At 44.2% G+C, this 26,436-nt stretch overlaps 2 protein-coding genes across 3 annotated transcripts; both read left to right on the top strand.

Annotated features, from left to right (window-relative positions):
- The first annotated feature begins 5,454 nt into the window (after window positions 1-5,454).
- Window positions 5,455-13,625, top strand: Bdl (borderless). Of its 2 annotated transcripts, none has more exons than XM_076382759.1 (12): window positions 5,455-5,788; window positions 6,079-6,221; window positions 8,463-8,691; window positions 9,635-9,771; window positions 10,215-10,359; window positions 10,644-10,918; window positions 11,120-11,254; window positions 11,379-11,638; window positions 11,725-11,900; window positions 12,398-12,442; window positions 12,517-12,696; window positions 12,757-13,625. In XM_076382759.1, exons 1-12 carry the CDS (start codon window positions 5,734-5,736, stop codon window positions 12,978-12,980), a joined length of 2,004 nt encoding a protein of 667 aa, XP_076238874.1. In that variant the 5' UTR covers window positions 5,455-5,733; the 3' UTR covers window positions 12,981-13,625. The 2 variants fall into 2 exon arrangements, with proteins under 2 accessions (XP_076238874.1, XP_076238873.1); XM_076382758.1 differs by having other exon boundaries at window positions 9,605-9,771.
- Window positions 13,626-15,990: 2,365 nt separating this feature from the next.
- On the top strand, window positions 15,991-26,301 carry LOC143182027 (protein croquemort). Its single transcript, XM_076382760.1, has 10 exons — window positions 15,991-16,126; window positions 19,304-19,544; window positions 20,479-20,645; window positions 22,623-22,767; window positions 22,835-23,038; window positions 23,596-23,807; window positions 24,146-24,551; window positions 24,639-24,712; window positions 24,854-25,079; window positions 25,136-26,301. Exons 2-10 carry the CDS (start codon window positions 19,428-19,430, stop codon window positions 25,298-25,300), a joined length of 1,716 nt encoding a protein of 571 aa, XP_076238875.1. The 5' UTR covers window positions 15,991-16,126; window positions 19,304-19,427; the 3' UTR covers window positions 25,301-26,301.
- Window positions 26,302-26,436: the final 135 nt, after the last annotated feature.

Below are 26,436 nucleotides of genomic sequence, written 5' to 3'. Positions count from 1 at the left end.
CAAGGGCCCTACTCACGATTCAACTATACTTCGACGAACCGTAAAACCCACGTGCAGGACGACACGCTGTCGATGGCAGGATGCTCTGTATAATTTTCGTTAAACATTGTAATCTCTGTGTGCGTGCGCGAGCGAGTGCGTAGGAGGGTGTTGCGTGCGTGTATGTGTGTAGATGCGCGAGTGAAAGAGGAGCCGAGAGACTGAGAGAGAAAGAGACACGGGGGATTACTTGAGAGGAAGATATACGTATATATATAAAAACGAGAGGAAAGAAATAAAGGTGACGCGGAGGAGTACCAATATTCTAAAGTAATTCTAATGGTTGAATTAATAATTTGATAATTAATTGATATTGTAAATCGTAAACGACCGTAGCGTGTAGCGTATTAACCAACGAGAACGACGAACGCGGTGACGATTAATTCATTAAATTAATTACTACTACCCGGGATTACGAGAGCGAGCGAGTGTGAAAGGGAAAGAGAGAGAGAGAAAGAAAGAGAGAGAGAGAGAGAGAGGGAGCGAGTGCAGAGTGCAACGAAGAGCCGAGGGGCCAGCGTGCAATCGTGCCACGCACATGCTTTCAATCGATCGTCGCTGTTGTATCATAATAATCGAGTTAGAGGCGCGCGTCGATCGACCACAGAGATCTCTGCCCGACTGTGCACGATCTACGTGGTGACGTTGACACCGTCTGATCGCGTCTAGCGTTCACCCCGAGAGAAAGGCACGAGAGACCGATCGGTAATCTTTTTGTACGTCGAATGGCCGCGATCGAGTCGAATCGTCCGCTGTTTCATCGATAGACGCGAATCTGTGACAAGGCAGCGTTACCACGTGGACGAAATCGAGAAGAGTGATCAGCAAAATGAAAAAAGGGAACTGGACACGTCGATCGTTCGCTTCTGTGGATCGACGTCTCCTCGAGTTCCCTTGGCCCCTCACCTGTCTAGAGGTGAGATAGAGGAAGAGGAAAAGGAAAAGCAACCAATCGATATAGGCATATAAGTAACGTGTAGATATATCATAGTTAGATACAACGATCTCAAGAGGACGCTTGCAGAGAATGGACGATCGGTTAGATCGAAGAGCGGGAAACGAGAGTATCTTCGAGGATCGCGAGTGCCGCGAGGATCGAGCGTCATCGCGCGGCACGAGTGCTGAGACAGTCTTGAATGAGATTTACCGAGGAGTATGTACACATGTGTATACAGAGATCGAGAGACGAAGGAGATACGTAGGATATGGAACGAGAGAAAGGACAATGGTTTCGCGCGATCGCGTGTTAAGTGAATAATATGGTTGAATCGTGAATTCGTTCGTGTAACGTTTGTCATCAACAATCATTATCGATAACTTCGTTTCACGTCTATTCCTTTCGTTCCTCAGAAAAGAAAAAGAAAAGAAAACGAAGCCATCTTCTTCTTCCTGATCTACTTCTATTTCTATTTCTTCTAACTTCGAACTTCTTCTCTGTCTACCTCGAATCATCGTCACGGCTTTCTTTTCGTTCGCGATCACACCTTCGTCGCGTTATTTATTTAGAGTTCGAGCGAGTACGAACGTACCGCCGGATGTGGATGAAATTAATTTAGGTATTCGCTCTTTACGTACCTGAAAGCCATCTGGCATAGCATATTTTTCAGAGTCGCGAGTGGAAATTCTCTCATCCCTCGGAGCAGAACGTTCGTGAACACCGTGCGTCTGCGAAGCAACGAATAAAGGATTCATTATTAGCCGACGATCGATAAGGATCACGCGAGACTTTTACGTTTTTACGTTCCTGTTAATCGTGTTCCGTTTCACTGTTCGTTCGTCCCGATAACAATTAAGATAACCACGAATTCGCGAATGTATCTCGTGAGAAAAAGAATGTCGCGAAACGATCCCAACTTCCTTATCGTTCGTCCGCGAAAATCGCTTCGAACACGCGCCGCGACGTTCCTCCGCACCGTCTGTCCTCGCTATTTTCGCCTGTCGTCCCTTTTCGTCCCGTACGCGCGACACAGAAGCAGAGAAAGAATCTAGAACCAGAAAGACGCGTTTTCGTTTGTCACTAATCGCGAGTGCTCGCTATTCACCTCCATTCTTCACCGTTTTATTGATCGATCTGATGCTTTCTCGCGAACCTCTCCCCACGGGAAACTCCAAGACGTACTAACCTAGGACAAATTGTAGAACAATTTATTATCAAATAAAATGAAAAATAAAGCGACATTTGAAAGGAAAAAAGGGAGAGTCTGTGTATGGGACATCTACGTTTTCACTCCAAATCCCCTCCAGAAAGTGTGCGACTCGCGAACACTCGATTTCCAGGCACAGGTACACACGAAATGATACGCATCGATCGCACACGATATACACACTCGTTCGGTATCGAGGTGTATCGAGGATAAAGTTCGATTTACGTTCGTAGGGAAGGAGACGTGGGAGGGATTGCCCGCGGTACGTACTGACACGTTGCCTCGGCTTTTTAAAAGGAAAGATATATCTATACCTATTATAGTGTATAATATATTATATTATCGTGTATTAATATAATATATTACGATAGTACTATATATAATATATATACATATACATATACAAATATATATACCATAGTTTATAACGTTCAAATTTAATAAATACAAACGTTATTTTAGAAATTGCCTCTCGTGATATTTTCATTGCACGACGTCTTCCGCCCACGCGTGTCAATCGACGAAGAACAGTGTGAAATCTCTTAGCTGTGAACTGACTCAAAGAGTGTTCAGTAAGGTCTGTAAATCAGATTGAAACATTATTCTATAATCTTATTCTACTAACATCGCCGTGTCTGATCAGACTAATGCGCGCTGGAAGTAGAATGAGTCTCCAAGTAAGGCGTCGCTGTACCTTTAATAACTAATAACTCAGAAACAAAAGTCCAAATGCAATTTTGTAACTCTTAACTTTTCATCTATTTTGGCTAGCAGAATCTTTCTTCAAAATTTCTTCTACTACACTCTTTAGTACTCTAAATCCTACTACACTCTTTCGATCAGTTCACACCTCAGTGACTCAACATTGTTCTTTCACGGGCGCAAGTCGATAGATAAGAAAAGTTCTCAAATTTGCCTTCGACTTCGAAACGCGGTCAAACGATCGAGATCCAAGGTTTTCCAGAAACCCAATGAACCAGAATTGCTGAGCAGGGCAATAAGATCACTGCCAGGTCAGCCTAACCAGGCCACCGTTCAATCGTTCTCCCGAATGCTTTCGGTCGCGAGAGACATGAGAAACGCGAAATCTCAGTCCATTCGCGATTCACCGAGCCACAGAAGGCGACCCGCCATTTAAACCCGCGAAGAAGGGGCGTTTGCGCAACGCGTCTACAGCACTGATTACCGAGAATTGCCGCAATTTCCATGATTTCCCTCGATACGAAGCGTCGCGGGTTCGCGCACCGCGAAAAATTGGATCGACGCTCTGAGGCGATAGGATCGGAATGCCTGACGTTGCCATGGGGGTTGCTGAGCTTCTTGCACAGCTACTCTGAATATAGGATGCAGGATGGAGATTAATGAGACTCTTGCAAGATTCCAAGCGTTTCAATCTGAGTAGAGCCAGCCTTGCTAAGGAATTGGCTGTAAGAATGGCCCTGAGTCGCGAGCAGATTTCCAAGTAGAATAGGACACTTTACCTTGAATGTGACAGACGAGACAGACGCGCGGGAACGCCGTTTCTGATTTCCGAGGATTCATTGGTCGCATGGCAGGTGGACCAGGAACAAGTCGTTCCCTTCTATGGCTCGTCGATGAAATAATACGGTCGGTATCATTATGCACGCATTTATTTCCAGTGTCCCGGGCACATCCAATCCTGGATCGTGATCCATGCGAATGGATCCATTATCTCAACAGCGTGACAAGGCTGTGGGCAGTCTGCTAATGCGGCAAGGGACGGATGTGACGTAATCTGAGGTCACCCACGCAAATGGCGCGCGGCTCTGCCGACGGTGTGCTCTTTCGTCGTCGCCGTCACTTTGACGGAACACGATCGAAATTCGATGAGTCTCTGCCACTGGCGGGAATGAGCATCTTTCATAGATTACTTTTCTTAAGATTGCAATAGTAAATCGTGAATTCGTGAAACAACAAGAATTGTATTTCTCAAGTTATTAAATAGAAAAGGAGTCTTTGATCATTTTTTTCTCTTCTAAAGTATTTTTATAGAAAGGTTCTTAGTCTTTAAAATGGAAGACAGAGCCCTGAACTCTAAGCAAAGCGTAACAATGGTAAATACTCGCAGCCGGAAGTCGGCGTCTCCATTACGAGAGCACCGCGAGCCACAATTACGCCGTGTGGGTGGATAAATAAAAGGAGGAGTCTCTGGTACAGGCAGCTGCACCTATAGTGTCAACTATTCCTGCGAGTCTTCGACCAGAGATCAGTCGCTAAATGAAGCCCGAAAAGAGTAAAATGGGGCCACTAACTGCGATTGGAACCGTCTCTAAATTTAGTCCATTCTAGAGCACGGTCATCTCTGTTCAGCTGCTCATTTCTATGCACCTATACATGACAGAGTTTAGCGAACCTTTAGTCCCCATTCGGGGCCTCTTAATTCCTTTGAATCAGCTTCGGCCACGAAAGCGCTGGTTGAAAGGACGCGGATTCGGCCAGCTGAATGCGCGGATAATTCTTCCGCTCGTGAAAGGACAAAAGTCGACTAGGTTCAATGTCCAGGAACACATACTGCGAGTCTGGGATTACCTAACATCCTCTGAACTTCCTCTGCATGTGTCTCCATACAATATTATAAATAACAGAAGTAACCTAGAGCCCCAAAAGTAGCTAAAAAGTCAGTAGTACGAAAATCAGTAGTACAAACTTAAATTTCCTCGACGCTACTCTCCTTCCTGCTCTTTCTAACTCATAACACCTGTCCGATTTTCCCATAAAGCTCCCAGCCCATATCCTCATACCTGAAACGCACCACAGTGGGTGTGTCAGAGTGCAGGAACAGTAGAGGACCGCATTCGGAGTCCACCACGACCATAGAATCATCTGGTACCAAGCACATTTTCCCCCATCGAGCACTGTTACCCCTTCCCCCTAGCTGCACTCGTTACTGCTGCTGTTCGGCGTCGTATCCGCTCGGATTGAGCGAGGCGGAGCGATTACTCGGTTATCACCGCAACCACCAGACCACTCGGTGAGCGAACGTTCCACGGTGGATCAGCTCGGCGAACCGCAACGATCTTCGTGCCGCTCGATTTCGCGCCTCTCGTTAAAAGACATCCCTGCCAATCGGCAGCTGGACAAAAAGACCAGCAACTTCTCGGCGACTGGAGGTCTCTATCAGCTTTGGAAGATTTCAATTAAAAAATCAGGAAATAATCGAAGCAGTTCTGATTCGAGTTTGAAAGAGGATGCTCGGCGAGTCGAGGCATCGGTGAATCCCGAGTTGTGCGCAGGGTAAAGAAAGAGGGAGGAGGCGATCGAGGGAGAGGATGCAGCAGCGCTGATCGGTGCAGCAGAGCGTCGATCGCGCGAGTGCCGCGTGCCGATTAATTATCGCAGGTGGTGGCCGATGGTTGATGAGTGTGGGTGATGACAGATGTGTTTTGCTCCCGTGTTCCGTTCGCCGTCGTCGTCGTCGGTCGCGAGGTGTGACTTGCTTCTGACATCGCGTGCTCGCGCTCTCTCCGCGACCCAGCCACGGTGAAATCGGTGAATACGCGAAACCGAGATCGGATAAATCTGAGGGACAATGGGCGGCGTAACGAGGATCCACCAGCTAGTGGCGATCTTCCTCTGTTACCAAGGTGAGTTATTTTTTGAAACAGCATCTCTGTTGTTAATCTAATACGAGGGGCTCGAGAACAGTTGATATTGAACTTTACGTTTATTCAGCTGAACTCGCTTGACGGTCGCGCGTAATACACCAGAAAATTAACCAATTCCCTGAAATTGAGCTGAATCTATATATTGCTGCTTATCACGCGACGTTCGCGACTGCACCGATTGTCCCCTCGTTTGCCGCGTTGACGCGTTTCTGCGGGCATCAGTAACTCTGGTTCTTTGCTGATTCGACCTGTTCTTTCTTCTATTTCAGCTCTTAGCTACAGCTTGGTCTTGGAAGAAGAGAAAGAGCCGAATTACCTGAATGCAGGAGTGGGAGAGTACGCGGTGTTCAATTGCGATTTGGACTTCCCACATGAGACACCGATCCCTTATATTCTTCAATGGAACCGTGACGTAAGCTTAGTAAAATCCCTAATTTCCAATAAAAAATACAAGGGGGTCATGACAAGCAACATTTTTCTATCAGAAAAGTTAAAAGAGCTCGTCGTTACGCAACACTGGTACTATCTCACTCTAGGACAATCAAACCTTGCTAGTGTTAGCTCACTGTCAACGAGACGCAGTTTGCGGTTTTCTGAGGAAGATCTGCAACTCATCCAAGATCTGTGTCTTTTAATCAACCTTGGTTAAAGAGAATCCATCGTTTATTTCAAGGAAAATCTTCTTTCTCTGAACTTTTGCGCAGCGTTCATAAAGGGCAGAGAAATGTGACCAGTGGGTAGAGCTAATAGAGCAATATAGACATTCTCTTTGATCACGTTGATCTAATCTCGCTCGAAACGGATGGGCGAGAAGAAACGCGTACGCAGGATGAAGCGCGATTGGCGATTAAAAAGCGTTAAGTTGGCTAAACGAAGCCTGGTGCTTGGCTAATCCGCGCTCGAGGTTGCGGCCGAAGAACAGGAACGCGCGTCCAACCGCGCAGAAAAGTGCTCGCTCAAGGCAGGGTAGGTGATTCGATTTCTCCAGAGAGTAGATCTCTTAATTCAATCCGCGTGGGAAGCACGCGTGTCCCGATCTAGGTTTCCGTGACTCGAAGTCTCGATTTCGAGACGTCACGCAATATCATCGACGCCAAGCGTCCAGAGATGATAGTAATGCGGTTACGATTGCACAATTTCTCTGACCGCAGCTCCTTTCAACGTCGATCTTCCAATCGAGCATTTCCAATTCCCTCATCAATGAGTCGATATTCTGTCTTCATCAGGATTTCTATTGAGAAGTGATACCCCCAGGAGGTCATGTCTACCCCCTGGGGGTCACTGGATTTTGGAGATGAAGTAAAGAAAAGAAAAACGAGGACAAGGAAAAAGATCAATATAGGAAAAAAGGGATAGGGGGTCATAGAGATGGCCAATGTTCAGAAGAGAGCCATAACTCAGAAAAGGTTGAGAGTCCCAGAATTTCAGTGTCGAGGTTTTTGGGGATAAATTATGTCCTTTTGGAAGTGTTCCCAACTCGATAAGACTGTTCACCAGGGGATCGAATGACAGTGATACTTCTGTATAATTCGGTGCTATCGAAACCTCGGGAACACTCTTCCAAAACGTCAGGCTTACTCCCAAAGGCCTCATCAGTGGAAACTCCACTTATGTCGCCAGACCGTGAAAGCCTCAAATCTCTAATTCGATGTTCTGCTCTTCAAGTACTTCAAGTACTTCTTCCACGCTTCCGATTGCACCCGAGGTCCCCCAGTCCGAGTCTAGACTCGCAGACATAGTTAAAGATCAATCAGTAGGCAGACGCGTGCAACGATCAATCAGGACGTGCTAAAGCGCGAAAGGGACGTCGCTGGGACGCGTCCACTTCCTGTTCGCCTCGAGGAGGCGACGTTCTTTCGCGGATGTTGCATTGGACGCGCGTGCAGCCGCGCGGCGGAAACAGATTGAGCGTCGCACATGGCTACCGCATAAAATCAAGTGGAACTTAACCTGATTGGTCCCTGATGCGTATGCAAAACAGGTGCTGGTTCCCTCTCTGTCTGTCGAACGGTGGTAATTGGAGTACGGGACGCAAGGCTGCATTATATCTAGTCACTGCGAGTCCGCGACACGAGGGGTCCAACCAGTGGGTCACTGCTAACGCATTGTCAGACGATTAGGGACGATTAGCGGCCTTTTCGCCAGCCTCGTTTTGACCGCGAGGGCTCCCTGGGTTACAGCGTTTTTCATTTTCCCCGCGGACGTTTGCCGCGACGTCTGCGATTATCCCCTTAAGCTGTGTCTCCAATGAAAGAACTAAGGAGAACTTTTTGTTACTCTTCCATGGATCTTCCCTCATGCTTCTGTTCATAGCAATAAATATCGCCTTTAATGTGTAGTGAACTTCAACTTTAGAATACACAGCAAGGAGCAGTAGAGACAAAGCTTTACAGGAACTTGGAACTTCGATCCTCCACATGTACCAGATTATTTCTTTCTAATGAGAGCAGTTGTCTTATTAGAATATTCTATGGTCCTTCAGATTGATACGTACATATGAGTGAAACTGACCACTGTCCCTTGTACCTGTTGCACGATGACTCGTTTTATGAAGAAAAGAGGATGACACAGCAATCAGACCCTGTTAGCGAAGCGAATCATCCCCTGATATCGAAAGGGAACTGTAACGCGATGCCTCATCGTTTGATTCCAGGGTCGAACGATTTTCTCATGGTACAACGGACATCCGTCGGTGGGTCTAGGTTACGATGGTCGCGTCCACCTTTTAGAAGACGCGACCAGTCGAGGATACGGTCAGGGCAGCATCAATCTGACCAACATCCGTGAGAGCGACCAGGGATGGTACGAGTGCAGGGTGATCTTCCCCAACAGGACACCGAACTCCAGGAACAACGGGACATGGTTCCACCTTGCTATAGATGGTAAGGTCGCTCACTTTTTCGTACCCGTCAATCGACTAATTCGATAACAGCAAGTGGCGAAGGGAATTAACGTGGTTAAGTGGCAAGTGACTAACTCTGAGCACGGAATTGGGTCACGCTGGTGTGTGGACACTAACACTGGACTAAACAGAGGCTTATGACCGTGAAGTCTTGCCAGACTTCTGGCGAGGGAAGAAAACGTCTAAACATAGCCTGAGTATCTTGTTAAGTTTGTTTAATTTAATGCAATGCTTGCAATACAATGCTCCTTGAACCATTCTATTCTGACAGGTGAAAATACGTAGCTTGTTGAATAACGCAAATTCTTCTTCCGAATTGCAGTACGTTTTAAACCCATCCAGCATCGAATAAGTTTCCTTATGTGTCGAATTACTTCTCAGCGCACGATTAGAGTCGATGAATCACCCCTTAACTCAGACGGAATTCTAGTTTTTGCTGGCAGAATTCTGTTAACCTGTAATGAAGAATTGAGTCACCCCATGAGCGAGTGACAACGCGGTTAATCGTGGGAGATATCAATCATAAATATAATTGTGCCAGTCCTAGTACAGAGTCACTAGAGACTATTGACAAAAGAGACACTCCCTTTCCCGGATAAATGGCAGATCTGCTCCACAGCAGAATAGAATTAACATAATGCCTCTGTCACGCACCGATTCGGAATAACACTTGCGTTTTGTGCACTTTGTCGATGTCAGCTCGTCAATTAACAGACACTAATGTATCTCGATCGATTAACGCGTTGCAACTGCAGCAATTAAACTAAATTAACGGTTCGATGATTAATCCTGCTATCGGCGTTGCCAACTAAATTGATCGAGGGAAATGTACATAATCCTGCTGATGCTTACTAACCTAAACCTGGACAGACCCGTTAAATCGTTCAACCCAGGTGCGTCGCCGTTCCCGACGTCTGTTCCAGGCGAGAATCTACTGGCGGTCCCACCAGTGAACAGGACTGTCATGGAGGGTGAATCGGTCAGCTTCGACTGCGTCGCCAAGGGAGAGAAGTCAGTCGTCTCATGGTTCCGCGAGGGGGTGGAAATCACGGAAATCGAGGTACCTAAACAGAAGACATAACTTGGCGAAAAAAAATCGTAGATCAATTTCTGAGGGCTGGTTAAAAAGAGGAGGCTTCCACCTTTAATTTCACCCTGAATTGGTTCATGAAAAAAATTTATTAAGGTCTGTGCAGACGATTGAACTTTGAAGATATTCGGGGCGAAACCACCCCCTCTTTCTCGCTCTGCAGCCGAGTGTGAAAGGATCTTCGGGAAAATTCAATACAGGGGCGTGAAACTAGAAACTCTGCCCTATAGAATGAGCCTAGGCTCGCTGCTGTACGATTTTTTTTCGGAAAGTTATACCATCTCAAATATTGGCAATTTTTTCGATCTCTGGATCATGAAGATATATTTCACATTGTTTTCGTTTTTATTAATTTATATTTTTATAGATCACTAATTGTAAGTTTAAATGACTTAGAAAATATGTTTGCACAGGATCTCAAAAGAAGAGCATCAGTTGCCGAGGATGGAACGCTAACCCTCAACTCCCCCGCGATGGGTGACCTCGGGGAGTACAGCTGCGTGGTAACTGGTGAAAATGGAGACCAACAAAGCGCGTCTGCCTTCCTCAACGTGCAGTGTAAGTATCTGAACACGCCCAGAATCGTGATCGCTTTCGATCAGTTCAAGTGGCTTAAATGCTTGTGCAAGATTGTGTCTTGCACCAGTATCAGAGGGTGGAATAGCGCACGGGGCCATGATCGCACACTTTCGCCCAGGAAATGACATAATCGGGCCGACACGGTAATGGGAATTACCAACGAAGACAACTGAGAATAATGACACAGTAATCAGAATCGTTCGCCAGCGAAAGTATTGTCCCCTCTCCTTTGCTCTTCGATTGATAGAGATACTGTGTTACAGATAAGGCGAAGGTTATCTACGCTCCCCGAGAAGTGTACCTTCCTTATGGAAAGCCAGCCCTTCTGGACTGTCACTTCAGGGCGAATCCACCCCTGACGAACCTACGTTGGGAGAAGGATGGATTTCTCTTCGACCCCTACAATGTTCAGGGCGTGTTCTACAGGAGGAACGGTTCCTTGTACTTCAGCAAAGTGGACGAAACCCATTCGGGAAGCTACACCTGCACCCCGTACAACGAGCTGGGTACAGAGGGTCCGAGCCCAGCGATCACTGTGGCGAGTATTTCTCATTTAACTCGGTCGAGGCTACAAAGAGTGAGGCGACAGTAGTTAAGACGATTAGCTCTGCAGACGGGTGTTAAGCGTTCCTTTATTTTCCAATTGTAAACTTTCAGAGGCACTCTTTCCCTCTGACAACGTGCTAGTTGCATGACTCGTAACAATGTGTGATCCTAATTCGAGAATTTCCATCGGCAGATCGTGCAGAGGCCTCCTGTGTTCACAGTGAGGCCGCAGCATCTGTATATAAGGAAACTGGGCGAGAGTTTGGAAATCCCCTGTGATGCTAGGGACGGAGATCAGTCCCATCGACCATCGATCGTTTGGTACAAGGTGGGTTATCAATTAAATCGATGAGTTAAAGAACAGTAGGTGTCCAGAAATTTCTAGGTGTCCATTCTGTTATATTTCTCTGTTTCCCCTTGTCTGACTAACAACGTCATATTCTACTTCAAAGGACGGGTCACCTGTGCCACTCGACAGGGCCATCATTATCGGTGGCAATTTGACGATCGATAGAATTCAGGAGCAAGACAGGGGATTGTATCAGTGTGCAGCTAGCAATGAAGCCGCGACAGTGGTCGCAGATACCGAGCTGATGGTCTTGAATGTTCCTCCGAGGGCGCCATACAATTTAAGCGCGAATAGTAGCAACAACGCTGTGACTCTGACTTGGGTGCCGGGATACGTGAGGCCAAAGATGGAATACTCCGTCTGGTAAATGGAACTTGGACGAGTGTCAAATGTTTGCTATATTTTTATGCGCTGAGGGGAAGGTACAACGATCTCTGCTTGCATATTAGGTACAGACCAACCGACACCACCGAATGGAGGACCATGAAGATCGTGTCCAGGAAAATAACCGAGGCGACTGTGGCTAATCTGAACCCAGGGCGAGAGTACGAGTTCATGGTGCTCAGCCAGGACAAACATGGTGATGGGATGTTTAGTAAAACGCTTCGGATCTTTACTCAGCCTAGTATGTTCACTCCTAAGTCAAGATGCTGTCTCCACAAGTGGACAGTCTTCTGATACTGATTCGATACTTATTCAGAGTCGAGTCTTGAAGCTTGATCACTTCTGGAGACAAAATTATAAAAGGTGTTCGACAACAGGTGTCAGAAATTGTAAGAAGTGATTCTACGCCTCAAAAAAGCATGAAATTGGATTTGAGGCTTCGTTTTGAGAGTCATTAGTTGCTGCAAGGGCGTCTAAAATTCACGTGAAATGTGTCTGACTCGAGACTGGACTTATTCTACTTCCGAGGTACATCAGTTGGCTCGGGCAGCGAAATCAGTAGAATGTGCCCAGTCTCGAGTCAGACATAGTTCATACATGTTTCTCAAGAATTAAACTACTTCATTTTCGTCTTATTTTAGAATATAGAATCACCCCTTAAATTTTCTGACCTCTCGTCGAACACCCTCTATATTTTCCCAATCATTTCTCAACTGATATCGATGAAATGAATTTCAGCCTCGATCGACGAGAACTCAGCCTCAGAGTATCGCAGTCCTCCAGGTAAGAATCACCTGTACTCTCTTATTTCTTCTACTGTACACCCTAGAACCTACGTCACATGTATTTTCATTCAGATGAAAGAATGGGACCTCCATTGAACGTCAGAGTACAAGCCACCGTCGAGGGCTACTTGGTCACCTGGGAGCCTCCAGCTTATGGAAAAGAGCAGGTCCGAATGTACGCAGTCAGGTGGTTCCGAGGACCATCAGAGATTCTTTATGGAAGAGCAGAAACAACCGACACTTATTACCTAGGTAACTCGAACATTCTTCTTCTCTGCAAAACCTTGTGATAACACTTGAACAATATTACAGTGAAAACTCTCGAGGAGGAGAGCTACTACACGTTCGAGGTAGCCGCGATATCGATTTCAGACGACGTAGCAACGAGCGAGCGAGTCAGCTTGGAGGTGCCTGGTTATCGCAGGAACAGAGCGATCTCCATGGGAATCGTCGCAGGAATCGGATTCCTGGCAGCGGCCCTGGCCGCCATATGGTGGGCGAGGAAACGCTTCTGTCACTCACCGAGCGAGAAGTAGAAGAGACTCTCGCAGGCAGACCTTTTCGCGCGAAATCGTTAGCAATCAGCACGCATAAATATCAGCACGATATAAATCGTATACGTTGGTACCGTCAGCCACAGTTACTTTTCTTATTGTAGAACGATATGGATAGCTAATAGAGCACGAGTTTCGTTTTTCGGAGAAGACCACGTGCATCGACTTTTCTCAATAGCATCGGTCCTCCCGAATCGCATTTCTCAAAGTCTCCAATTCGTCGCGAACTTATAATCGTTTACTATTAAGTATGTAATATAATATCGGTCGAGTAGAGGTAGGCGTGGGGGAGGAAGGGGCGAGGATAAGAGGGGGTGAGTTTAGACGTGGATTTGTAGCTGGTACGGTGGTTAATTTACAGCGTTTACGTATATATAAGTTACTACGAGTGTTCTTGCATTGCATCGTTACATTATGTATCGTTTAAAAGCTTTATTAGATAAGTGCACGTTTATTAAGGATTAGTTCTGGCATTTGATCATTATTCTGAGTACCAGGCTGCGAGGGACGCGCAGGTTTGTCGAGGGGAACGCCGATGCATCCCGCGAGCTAGGATTCCAACTCGGTTATATGTATACATCCGATACGTTTTTCTATTGTAAATAAATTGTCTCGATTATCTATGCACCACGCCTCTCCCCTCTGTCTGTTACGTAAGACTTCTGATAACTAATCTCGATTCTGGTCTAAAGGAAAAAACAGATAGCAGCCTAAAACCAAAAGGGGAAAGATCATAAATATTCTGATGGGGATCTATTTTGTGCCTGTTTTGGAAGACTTTGTAATCTAATTGATCAGGGACCTACTAATACCTCCCACATCTTAAATGGTTTAAATGCACGTACACTTGTATGAAACGAGGATCAGTACACACTGTTTCTACAACTATAAGCCCTTGGCAGGCTTCACCTACGTCTAGACATTCGGGTCACTGATGATCCACTAGGAGATAGTGTTTCAGTGTGCAGTAGCAAGGGAGGATTGAGTATCGAAACAAATGCTCGTATTGACGAAAAAGCAGTAAAGTCTCCCTAATGCAACTCGATCGTAGCACGCAATCTCTTGTCTTTAAGTAAACAGATAAACACCTTATGGCAAGTTTAGATAGTGTCACAACGAGATTAATCGATAAATAACATTATCAGGATTTAGAAAATTGTGGGGCAGGCAATTTTACCATGGTTTATTTATTTAATAGCGAACCTTCTTCCACTTAACTAACTTCATACTTTAGCAGCAGATTATAAGAACCTTTGAGATATCGACAAGTTTAAACAGTTGGCGCTTTAACGTGGTTATCTATATCAAATAAGCCTAGATCATCGGTTCAAGCAAAGATCAAAACTAAAATGATATACAACTTTCCAATCGGAATACACCTTTTTGGAAGTACACACGAATTCAGAGAATTTCGGCGCCACATTCCACCCTCACCTGATAACAATTCAATAATCTTCCCACAAAAATAGAACTCGATTTTACCTAGCTTGCTGCTTTATCTAATAATGCTGCGTTAACTAAATGACCAAATATAAAATGGTCTTGTTTCCTAGGAAAAATCAGACTCAATGACCAGAAAATCCGCTGAATGATCTCCATTTAACTCATTCGTGTTTCACGGTTAAAGGAGAGTGCATGTACGACCTAGAGTCGGTCAAAGTTCGTCGGAATAGAGTAGCTAGGTCAATTAACAGATGGAAGCCGCGTCGTGGCAAGTAGTAGCAAACGATGCAGACAATTCCGCTTCACAATGAAGAGATCAACAGCTTTGAACTGTTCAAGTAAAGACGATAGGGGCTGGCGGGGGCGGTCGGGCACTTCTGAGGCTTGCTACCTGTCGCGAGCACAGTCCCCTATCCCCTGAACATTTGGCCATAGTTTTCAAGCGTGCCTCGTGGTGAACGGTTGCACGCCGCTGCATCTCGCGCGACACTGATTTCTCGCGCGAGTGATCGACATTAAACATCATCAACCACTGCAAAATGAGACCAGAAAACGAAAGCAGAGAAACCCTTGCACCATCTCCTGCCAGCCGAATCAACCTGGACAATTTCACTTTCAAAATCATCGACTGGCCTTGACTTCATTTTTCAAGAGAACCTGAAGTCTTGAACACTTTGTCGTTATCCTCAATTCGGGCGTATCCACTTATAAAATATAATTCCTGCACTGGACGAGTTCTCAGCCCATCGGTACAGCCGAATCAATAACGAGACGAAGATTATGTAACATCCCTCAACAAACAGGTTACTAAAATCACCCAGTGCCAATTCACCATTTGGGAGTCTTCTGTGGAAGTTGTTTTTCATCACTCAAGTGTCTGCTGCCCATTTACGTCTACGTGCTCTGAGCTAGATCTGAATGAAACCCTGTCTTTGTGCTATTTGGGTACATTGAAATCTGGGCATAAAAAAATAGATATATTCAAAGAAGAGATGTCTCGTGAATAAGCAGATTCCACGATCAAATTACATCATCTCGATTTTCTAGTGAACCAACTCTGAACGTCAACTTTGACCATGTGTTATAGTCATTAGCATTCTGCCGCAGATAGTTTCGCGGGGTTTTTTCGAACGCTCGCCTCCAGCGAAAGCGATCCCACCGTGCCTAGTAGCACGTGTCCCGATAGCACGAGCACGTGTTGCGAGTAAATTCCGACAAAACTGCCATCTGCCGTGACGAGTGTCCGCAAGAACATTTGAAACGAAGCCAAACAACTGCTCGACATTGAAGGAAAATCAGTATTAGAATAATGAAGCCGAGTCCTCGAGATGATGTTCAAAGAGTGCAAAAGCTCGTGGCCGCCGCGAGGGAGAAAATTCTTCGAGAGGTTGCCGAAGGGTAAGGTGGGGTCACGAGGGTCCCGAAGAGACGACCGAAGGAGGGAAAAATCTCCCTAAGTGGAGGGGATCGGCCAATAGTTACATTAGATGCAGCCTGTTGATTATCACAGTAACAACCGCGCCGTATACAGCGTCGCACGCGAGCCTCGAAGTGATTGAGCTTTACACACGATCTCATTGAACTTGCACCTGATCACTGCTATCGACTTCTCGTGACTGAAGCAGAGACCCTTCTCGACACCTTCGATAAAAGCCACCGACTGTGCAATCGGCCAGCTCGGACAAGTAAGTTGAATCGCGTCTTTTATTAGCTTTCTCTATTTTTATATATTCCACGTTTCACTTGCTCTTATGTTACAAAGAAGCATCGTGTCAAAGTCTACTCCTTTAGAAGATTCTTTTTTCTTAGTCTAGCCTCTATACAGTAACACACTCGCATAAAGCAGTTAAATAGGGAGACAATATGATGAAATCACACGACACGCGTGTCCTATCGCTTCACCAGTGCTTATCTTGAAAGGAAACGCTCAGTTAATGAGTAGACTATTTTTGTAGACAGATGGCAAAACCTGATATGTCTTTATTTGAAGCCAAAATGTATACTCTTCCATGTGAATCTAGACGAGGTCTATCAGTTTACAAAAGATGAGATTTGTACATTATTTAATTAAGAGAAAAGCAAAGTGGCAATTCATAATATGTGACTTTACCTATTGGTTTACTTATAGTAGTGGTCAGTAAAAATTGGAGCATTTTATAACTATATTCCTAAAGAAAGAGAATTAGATTAATAAGAATTTCACTGACCAGTAGTCAGACTTCATTAAAAAATGAGAAAAATCGTGACACATCAAGTTCTGTCATCTGACTACAGATTTATACTCATTTTATTAGAGCATTCTATTCTGGGATCTCCAAGCACAATCGAGAGCCCAATATTGAGAAAAATGATACAGGGAAATCGTCGATTCGTTCTATCTCAGTCTTCCAACTCCTTAACTGTCGGGCGAGATACGTTATCGCGGCCAGGCAAACACAAACGGTCCACAAGTTAGTGAAGAATGAGAAGCAGAGGATATCGGGGAACGAAGGAGGAGAGAGGCTCATCAGCGAGCGTTCCCTGTGATAGGAAGAACACACTCGTTCGCGTCTTTTGTCGGTGCGCGGTGCACGCCGCGATGGGACGCTGAACCGATAAATGACCTCCCATTACTCGTGCTCGTGCATAAATGCGACAACGTTTTCAGTACGGGCGAGCACGACAGAGCGCGTAAACGGGACTCGAGGGCATTATCGTCCCTCTATTTACATATTTCGAGGCGACTCGATCATTGCTGCTCGCCGGAAAGTTTCCAGCGTCGCGGTGTAAGTTCGAAGCAGGCGCCAAAAGCAATGGCTTAATTATTCGCCGGCTGAATCGATGTCACGTTTCAGTTGCGTAAACGCCGAGTCACTCGGCAGGTGAAACGATCGCGAATTCGACTGCCTTTTTTATTGCCGCGAGAGAACGATGGGGCGACTTCGATAGCATCGCTGGAAATTATCATCGTATGACTTCGTGAGAGTCAAGTGCATAAGGCTTCATCGTAAATAGGAACGCGATAAACTCGACCTATCAGACATCGTCTCGCTGGGTAGGCTATATCTTGGGCCAAAGTGAAATAAAGTTCACAGGAACAGAGATAACGGGGAGTTGTGAATGGTTACGATGGTAGAAGGGTTTGATTCAGAGATTGAATGTTCGACGTTTGTAGATGCATTGTAGTACAGTGTTGGCAAGGTGCGTCGTGATGTCCCATTTTTTGGGGAATTTTTTTTATGCAATTTTTGACGAAACCGAAGTGAAAGTGAATAACTGAGTAGTTGTGTTGGAAAAGTCGATTCTAGCTATTTGTCATGAGTTGATTGGATTATACTAATTGTTATGAGAATTGACATTAATAATAGCCTCTATTTTTAAAGTCGTGTTAGGCCATTAAGATAGACACATTGCTGCTTAGCACACTGCATATTTATTTTCCATGTAGCTCGTTACAATTTGCATTTTCCTTCTCATGAAATATTAGTCTTCTAAGTTTCCTGTGTAAGAACAATGTTAACTCGTGGATAATTGCGTGAATTATCGGTGTTTTTTTCCAGGAAAATTAAACTGTCTCCGTCAGACCATAAATGGAACTCGATAATGAATTTTGCGCACCTTTTACACGCAAATCGCATTAACAATTGCACACAGTGCGTCACACACAGCCGCAGTGTCTTCAAATTGACACCAGAACCTTTGATACTTTCAGTTCAGTGTGAACATCCGTCCAATTCGCGAATTTTAATTCATGTCTTTTCATTGTAATACAAGCATGCTTTCGACATTCACTGCTCCGATTGTATAAACTGATTCATTATGAATTACAGCTTTGGTCGATTTAACGTAGTGAAAGCAGAGTTGATGCTTCATTAATGAATGGGTCAGAACTCGTTTCACCAGTTCTCTGATTTCCTTTTAAAGTCACGAATAATACTATCAGTAGGACTGTTTACTGAATTTTTGGACACTTGTGTCTGTCGATGCATGAGACCCAAGTTCCACAGATTTCATACTCTCCCAAGCGAAACATACAATAAGAATTTCCTTTACTTCCAGCGGTCCCATAATCATATAATTTACATAGGCAAGCAAATATTATTTCCAGTGAGAGAGGTCATGTCGAAAAACAGGGAAATAAATCGCCTAAGAGAAAAAGCAACTCTCTGTGGGCTACCATAAAAAAAAATTCCTCTATTCACTCATAAAATGTCAGTCACAGTTATATACAACCACAGTTATAAAATTTCAGAAAAAAATCGACGCTCTCGGAAGAGCTGAAGGCCTCTAAATATCGAAAAGGCCATTCGGGTCAGCACAGATCTTTCTCGAGATCTTACGAGCATGTGATCGGTCACGTTCTCTCGCAATCTGTTGCTAGGACAAAGTGGCAAAACTGTCACTTCCGTGGCTCGCTTGGGAAGCGTGTCTCGGCTTTCAGACGCTGATAACACGTGTTGCCTTATGAAGCAACGCTATAGACAAGTCACCCGAGACTCCACAAGAATTCTTAAAGACAATTACTCTGAAAAGTACTGTCGATACTGAGTCACGGCTAAAAATGCTTGCATTCTTACATAAATACAAGTCATTCAGTTAATTAAGTAGAATCAGTCATAAGCCAGACAAGCTACTTCAAACAGACATACAGTCTTCTCCATGCAATCAAACCCTTACCAACTCACAACAATTACATTCTTAGGTGATTCCCCAAAGCTACTTTCAAAGACACCAATTTTATCCAGCCGGTTCAGTGGTTTATACGACTGCGTTTTGGCTCTCACACACAATCCTATTCCACCGAACTGTCCAATAAAAACTGCTGTGCGTGAAACTAGTCTCAATCGACAACCAGCTAATTAGATGCATTTGTTGCTCTTTAGAGTTTTGAGGAAAACGACGGCCGAAAAGGTAGCGGTTTGACCACCGACGGCATTATCCACTTGCGTCCGAGACACACATGCTCAAGGAACGAGGAGCCACGCGCGTGCACAAGTTCCCATCATCATGAGGCCTTGGACCAACAAATTCTTCGGCCTTGGGCTCCTTGGCCTACTCTTAATCGTCTTCGGCGCGTGCTTGTACTTCTGCTGGCCGGCGATCTTCCATCATTTCTTGCAAAAGGTGAGTAAGACTTCTGATTATGAATTCTGATTCATGCACAGAGTGTTTTGATTTAAAGTTTCACAGGAAATCTCGGCAATCTCTTAAAATCTCAGAAGCACGTCTAGTTAGAGAAAATTTGTGATAATTATAAGATGTCCTTGTCCTTTTTCTTCCCCTAACATAAATTAATTTTTATTTGAAACATTTTTTGAAACGAGTAACAGTTTTGGAAATAATTATCTGTGAAACTTCAGATGAGATACCCTGTATGAAATATAGAATATTTGGTTTCTAATTGCGTTTACATGTCACTGCTGCTCCGTTTTAAACTGTGTTTTGCTGAATCGTGTTATAAATACGATTGTATAAATACAGTCGCGATATTTTATTTTCTCGCCTCGAGAATTCGCTGGATAGCCTCACGCCTCTGGGTTATCTTACCAGTCACGTGTATTGTGTTTCTATAAAAACGTCTTCGTCCTAAGACGAAGATACTCGACTCCAGGAAGCAAGCAGATTTACCCATTCATAGTCAGACGTTTCACGAAATTTCGTGACACTGACGGCAGAGCTAAACAGCACCTCCAATAGTCTCGCTCGTGTCTGGTCGCTCCCTAGACGATTGGAAAAGTGGTCGATTGTTCAATTAATCAACATATTTCTTAGTAGTTGCTCTGAATGAATAATTTTTCCTCGCGAGGAATCGTTCATTATCATCATTTGTCACAGAAGCGACGTTTCTTTATTCATCAGACGCCTCGATTCTATAAAAACATCTGGAAACGATGGCTAGATGCAACTTGGATTGCGCAATACGTGTGCAGCATCGTTCCAAGTAGTGTCGCTGGATCGACGATAACGAGAGTGCAAAAATTGGGTCGCCTTCGATAACTTCTGGCCATGCGTTAGTGTTTATCTCTTGCACAATAAAAACTGCATGTCTTCTTCCCAGAATATGCCACTGACGCCGACAGCGAAGGCGTTCGAAGTGTGGAACGACACCAGCAGCCTCCCCCCCATGTACATGAAAATCAAATTCTTCAACTGGACCAATCCCCACGAGCTGACGGAACGCGGAAAAAAGCCGATCCTCGAGGAAGTTGGCCCCTACGTGTTTAGGTACGTAAGATTGCATTCCTCTAGAGTTGATCACACTCGACTCTCGTCGAGGATGGAAAACAACAGCAAACTTGAACTTGATGCAACACTCGATGTCATAATCGTACGAAGGCCTCGCCACCATAATGACGGTCTCACGTCGCGGCTGAGTGAAACATAGTATTCGCTTTCGAGTATCAATTAGCTATTAGCCTTGCATTCCCAACTGCGTCACGAAAATCGAGGACTTGTCGAGAAAAAAAAACTATCGTTGTGGTCAAACCGGAAGCTGTTGCGCAATATTGTCGTTGTTCGTTGCGTATCAGTTTATGTTACGATCAACGATTACATTATCCAGTAATGAAAACGAGAGAGCGATCGATACGGTTGCTCCGCGAGATTCTGTTTATAAGATCGGAGATGTACTATTCTTGGAAAGTGAAGAGGAAGTGGAGTCTCTAAGGGAAATGAATGAATTCTAATACAACTCTGTTGTTTTTGTTTGTTCTTTTTAATGAAATTTTATTGGGGAAGTAGGGACCTATCATAAACTCTGAGATCCTCGAAACTATTCTCGATTCTGAGATCTTAAGGAACCTACGTATCATGACAAATGGGTTTCCCACACTCTGACATTCTCCTGCCAATGCAGCAGGTTCAATCTTCGATCCTTCCACGAGTGCATTCTATTAGGCCGCCTAATCACAATAAGAAAGGCGCACTTAACCCCGTGGTATTGACATCTTAATGAACGAGCAGAAACGTCTGAGCGAGAACAAGGTACACGTGGGTGGTTCTAAACGTTGCATAATGTAATCAGCTGATTATTAATTATTTTCTTCTCGACCTGTAGCTTGTTTACGAAAGGAGAGTAAGCGTTTATATTGTAAGAAATAGTGAACTTTGGACGCAGTTTCCCTTTCATGAAATCGAGTAAATCGGCATTTAAAGTTGAGGAGGAGTTCATTGGAAGTTGTCAGCTGTTTGGACAGCTACTTAGCCAGTTTCTTGATCGCAACACGAGCGAGCATAGGCCGTGATCGAAATAGAACTCTGCCCCCTAGAAAATGCTGTCTCCCCTTGCCCCTGTCTCTCGCTCTTCTCTATGCGGCATCGTTTTCGCCTTTAATCTCGAGACGGTTACACAACAAAAAGAAGATTGCGCTGGTAACAATGAGGGAACTATTAGGCACGCCGCGAGGTAGCATCCGTACACTTAGCGGTCGGCAATTGTCGCGTCAAATCTAATCAACGAGACACGTACGGATATGTAGGCTAAAGCATCGAATCACGGCTCTCTAATCATACTTGCGTGTCGCCTAATTGAGCCTTGCCAATAGATAACTGATTTTAAGAAGCAGCTTGTTTAATTGCATTTTGCCCGTCTTCGATCGCGTAATCTCTCATCATTTATGCGACTGATTTCTATCGTTACGTGCATGCATGCAATGGTACATTGCATCCAAGTACCAACGATTCCACTCGTATTGGAGTAAATTAGCTGTCACGAAAGCTTCTCATTGTCTTTTATTAACCCTTTCACGCTCAATGTTACACATACGCAACATTGTATTTTAGCTCATGAGGACTAAACAATTAATAAAATTGTTTTGGTGAGATTACGAAGTCTCTGAATGATATTAAACGTATAGACTAAAAATCATCTGATTTTATAAAAAACTTATTTAAGCTAACATGGTTAAAAGGAGTGTATCATTGCTTGGACAGCTAAAAAAGTAAATCGAGTTTAAACTAGTCATAAATCTTACAGTAAAAATAATCAAACAATAACAAGAAATCAGCGAGTATTAATATTCACAAGATAATGCCAACTAGAATTGCAGATTACGCCTAATTCCAAAAGATATGAACACGTGGGTAATGATCGTTGCAAAGATATTCCTTCATTATCAAACCTCGTTATCGACAAAATTCAGTAATTATCATTAACACTATCGTAATTATCGAGTAACTCATTCCTGGAAAATTAAATTGCAGGGAGATCAGGCAAAAAGCGAATGTGACTTTCCATCCTGAGAACTACACCGTCAGCTATTTTCAACGACGGTGGTGGTACTTTGAGCCAAAGCTGACTAATGGCTCCCTGGACGACCGAATCACGCAATTAAACACTGTCGCGATCGTGAGTAATTTTAGAATCATATTTTCCTAAAGGTTCAGGGAAGCAATGATGCGTCTTGTTCTTTCAGTCTGCATCGCACAAGACTCGATTCTGGGACAGTGTTCTGCAGAACACACTGTCGTTCATGATGTCGTCCTTGAGTGTGCACGTCACGAAGACAGTGAATGAACTCCTGTTCGCTGGCTACGCCGACCCTTTGATAGAACTGGGAAAGCTGGCAGTTTTGGCAGATGATATACCACCTTATGACAAATTTGGGTGGTTCTATATGGTACGTCGTGAAAGAGCTTCGTTGAGTATTTATTATAGAATGTGATCTACCTATTGTACTTAGAGAGACTAGTTTTATCAGAACGCTCTCGAGACCCCCCAAAGACGATCCCCTTTCGACGACTTAGCTCGCGACGAAAGCCTTTAAATTATTTATTTATTTGTGTCGAGGGCGTGCAGAAGGTCGAAGATGCGATTTGCGCTGTTGTAGCAACGACATTGCAGCCGACGATAAATTATTCGCAGCGAGACTTAAATTGATACTGAATAGGACAGGTCACGTGTAGGTCGCTGAATGACGAATGAAAAGCAATGAGAGGCATATTATGTATTAATTTGTTGCGTCACGCGTCCAACATTTACAGCCAATTAATACTCTGTGTGTCCTTCTCGCCTGTCTTTATCCTTTTCTCATCGCTCGTTAAATTGGCGATAAAAAGTGATGAAAAAATCAGCCACACCTGTTCTTATCTCTCATCTGCATCATAATCACTGAACAGATAGAATGCCACCTGCACTGTAGATAGATAGAATATCTATTGTTGTTTTTTCTTCCAGAGAAACGGTTCAACAACATTTGATGGACACTTCAACATGGACACTGGTGTCCATAATATCAGCAACTTCGGAGTGCTGAGAAAGTGGAACTATAAGGACACCACCAGGTTCTTCAAAAGCCCTTGTAACATAGTGGAAGGTAGCGCTGGAGAGTTCTGGCCTCCATATAGGGAGAAAGACGAGATCACCTTGTTCAGCGGTGACCTATGCAGGTCAGTGTGCACCCTCCAAGAGGGAAAGGAAACGCTTGGCATGCACCCGATCGCTAATTACTTTTGTCTGCGCGCCGTGAATTAAGCCTCGCCGAGCCTTGGACAATCTTAAGTCCCAAGTTCCCCCATTAACCTTCGAGACACGTAAATTGGATCGTCCGGTAATCCCATTCGCATCACCGTCGTAGGTGGAGTCAATAAGTCTGCCAACGTTCACTTTCTAACGAAGCACGACGTCGACGATGACGTAGCTGTCGACTCACGTCCACGATGTGGACTTTGAAAACTTCTACGTACATATATTAACGTGTTATGTAGTGTGTAACGTTTCCTTGCAGGCCTTTGGTCTACGATTACGTTCAAACTGTAGACCACTTGGGGGTGGAGGGTTACCAGTACGTACTCAGCGAGAAAACGTTGGGAAACAATACGAAGAGGCGATATCCTCATGACCAAGCGAAGTACTTCGAGCAGACGACCACCACTGAGGACTTCTTCGAAGCTGAACACTCGTCAGAGGTCACTGACCCTCCAGAAGAGGATCCAGACGTGGTGAACATTGGGAACTGTTACTGCAATGGGAGATGTACTCCTGTGGGGTTGATGAACGTTAGTGCCTGTCGATATGGTGCTCCAGTATTTGCTAGCTTGCCACATTTCAACAGGGCAGACCCTAGTCTCAAGGATGGTGTTATAGGGTTGAACCCTGAGGAGGACCATGACTTTACTATCACCTTAGAACCAGTGAGTGCCGAAGCTGTGGTTCTTGACAGTAAAACATCTGTCTAAAACCAATTGAAAATTTTCCACAATCAAATTTCCTTTTTCTAGACAACTGGTATTCCCCTAAAAGTATCAGCCAAATTGCAAATCAACGTGCTCCTACAGCGATCAAAAACCGTGTCGTAAGTACGTTTCCGATAATAAAAGAACGAGCTTGAGAACTGAGTCATTTTATCTGGCTTAAGATGAAAAAAATTATAGATTTCAATCAGCGAAAGGAATTAGATAAAACAGTGTTGCCTTCATGAGAGATTCTTGTACAGGTTGTTCAAGAATGTTCCCACGATATACTTCCCAGTGATGTGGTTCTCATTGGAGGTAGAGGCCACCGACAAGTTCGTTAGAAAATTAGAGGGTCTGCTCTTGGTGCCGGATGTGTTCATGTACAGTGGTGGGTTCATGGTCCTCATAGGAACTCTGATAATCTGCACTGTCGTATTGTGGTACCAGCTAAACAGACAGCGCGCCAATTATACGGCCAGGGACAAGGTAATTAATTATTCATTTCGATCAGTTCGAAAAGATCACCTATGAAAATTTTGCAGAGCTCCAAGCCCTCAATCATCCCATGCCCTGGAGACAAGTCTGAGCTGATGTACCTGGACAAAGGTGGTGTCAACGAAGATGCACATGTGAGGAGCGATCGTAGACTGTATCCTAGCTCGATAGAGTGTTTCAATATGGATCTACAATCGAAGCTACAGAAATAGAGACAGGAATAATAGCAGAGGCTAATTCAAGCTCATCTTTCTATCGATGATAGGCAACGAGATCATCGAATGTTGCCTTGTCAATCGTGTTGTAAGAACTAAGGAAAATTGTTAGGTGGAATAACTTTGGATCCGAATCTACTATGCACCAAGTCAGGCTGGGCTCCTATACCTATAAAGCTTTTTATTTTGTATTTAAAATAGATAGATAAGTAGGATAGGCAAATGCCTCGGTTGGTCAGATCGCGATCCAAGTCCATTGAACTTTGATAAGTTGAGTTTCGATATTTCTTCTATGATTCTCGGTTGATATTCTTGCCAGTTTTTAAAGAACTACTGTAGACATTCTGTAATAAGAATCAGAGTGAAGCACTTTAGGGTTTCGCCGGATTTCAATGAAAATTTCTATTTCGACTGTATAGAAAATTCGATGAAATTAAAGACTGAAGAAGGGAGTGAATGCAACGAGCGAAGCTTTAATTAGTATCTATGGAACGAATGATTAATCTCGCGTGTACACATGATGAACACTGTTTAACGTCAAATATCTAGGACTCTTTATCCAAGGTGGATTATTTTAAAGGGACCAAGTAACAAGAAACAAATGAAAGCTACGAATCGTGTCAATTTCAAAGTGCCAACATTATATCGCAAAGTATTGTCAACTGGCAGGCAGATACATTTACCATTCGCGTACAATGGACAATATTGCTATCAAATGTTCCTCTATATCAGAAGTCAATAAGGTTTAAATATGGTAGAAACTATGTTTCTTACATTGTTCTTAAGAAATCACATATACAAATGACTTTTCGATTAAGTGTTGTACGTTAAGGCTTAAATTAGCATAGATCGACTTTGGCCACTACGACTTGACCAAGTGCAATTACCGCAAATTATATTTTGAAGGTAGAATATGCAGCCAGACTACCTGGCGATCCTACAGTTATACGATTTTGTATTGTATTTTAATAAAAACTCTACGCTCTATTAAATCAAAAGTTTAATTTTCCCGGGAGTCGATAACAATTTCGAATTCCTACCACTCGTGGCGCTGCGATCTCATTTTAAATTGAATCGAAACGTCACAGTGACATGAAAATGGTGAGAGGTAGGAGGATCTATCGTATGCCTTA

The sequence above is a fragment of the Calliopsis andreniformis genome, chromosome 8 (genome assembly GCF_051401765.1).
Source record: "Calliopsis andreniformis isolate RMS-2024a chromosome 8, iyCalAndr_principal, whole genome shotgun sequence".
Classification (NCBI taxonomy): domain Eukaryota; kingdom Metazoa; phylum Arthropoda; class Insecta; order Hymenoptera; family Andrenidae; genus Calliopsis; species Calliopsis andreniformis.
The sequence above is the reverse complement of the archived record's forward strand: the minus strand, read 5'-3'. Positions and strand labels throughout refer to the sequence as shown.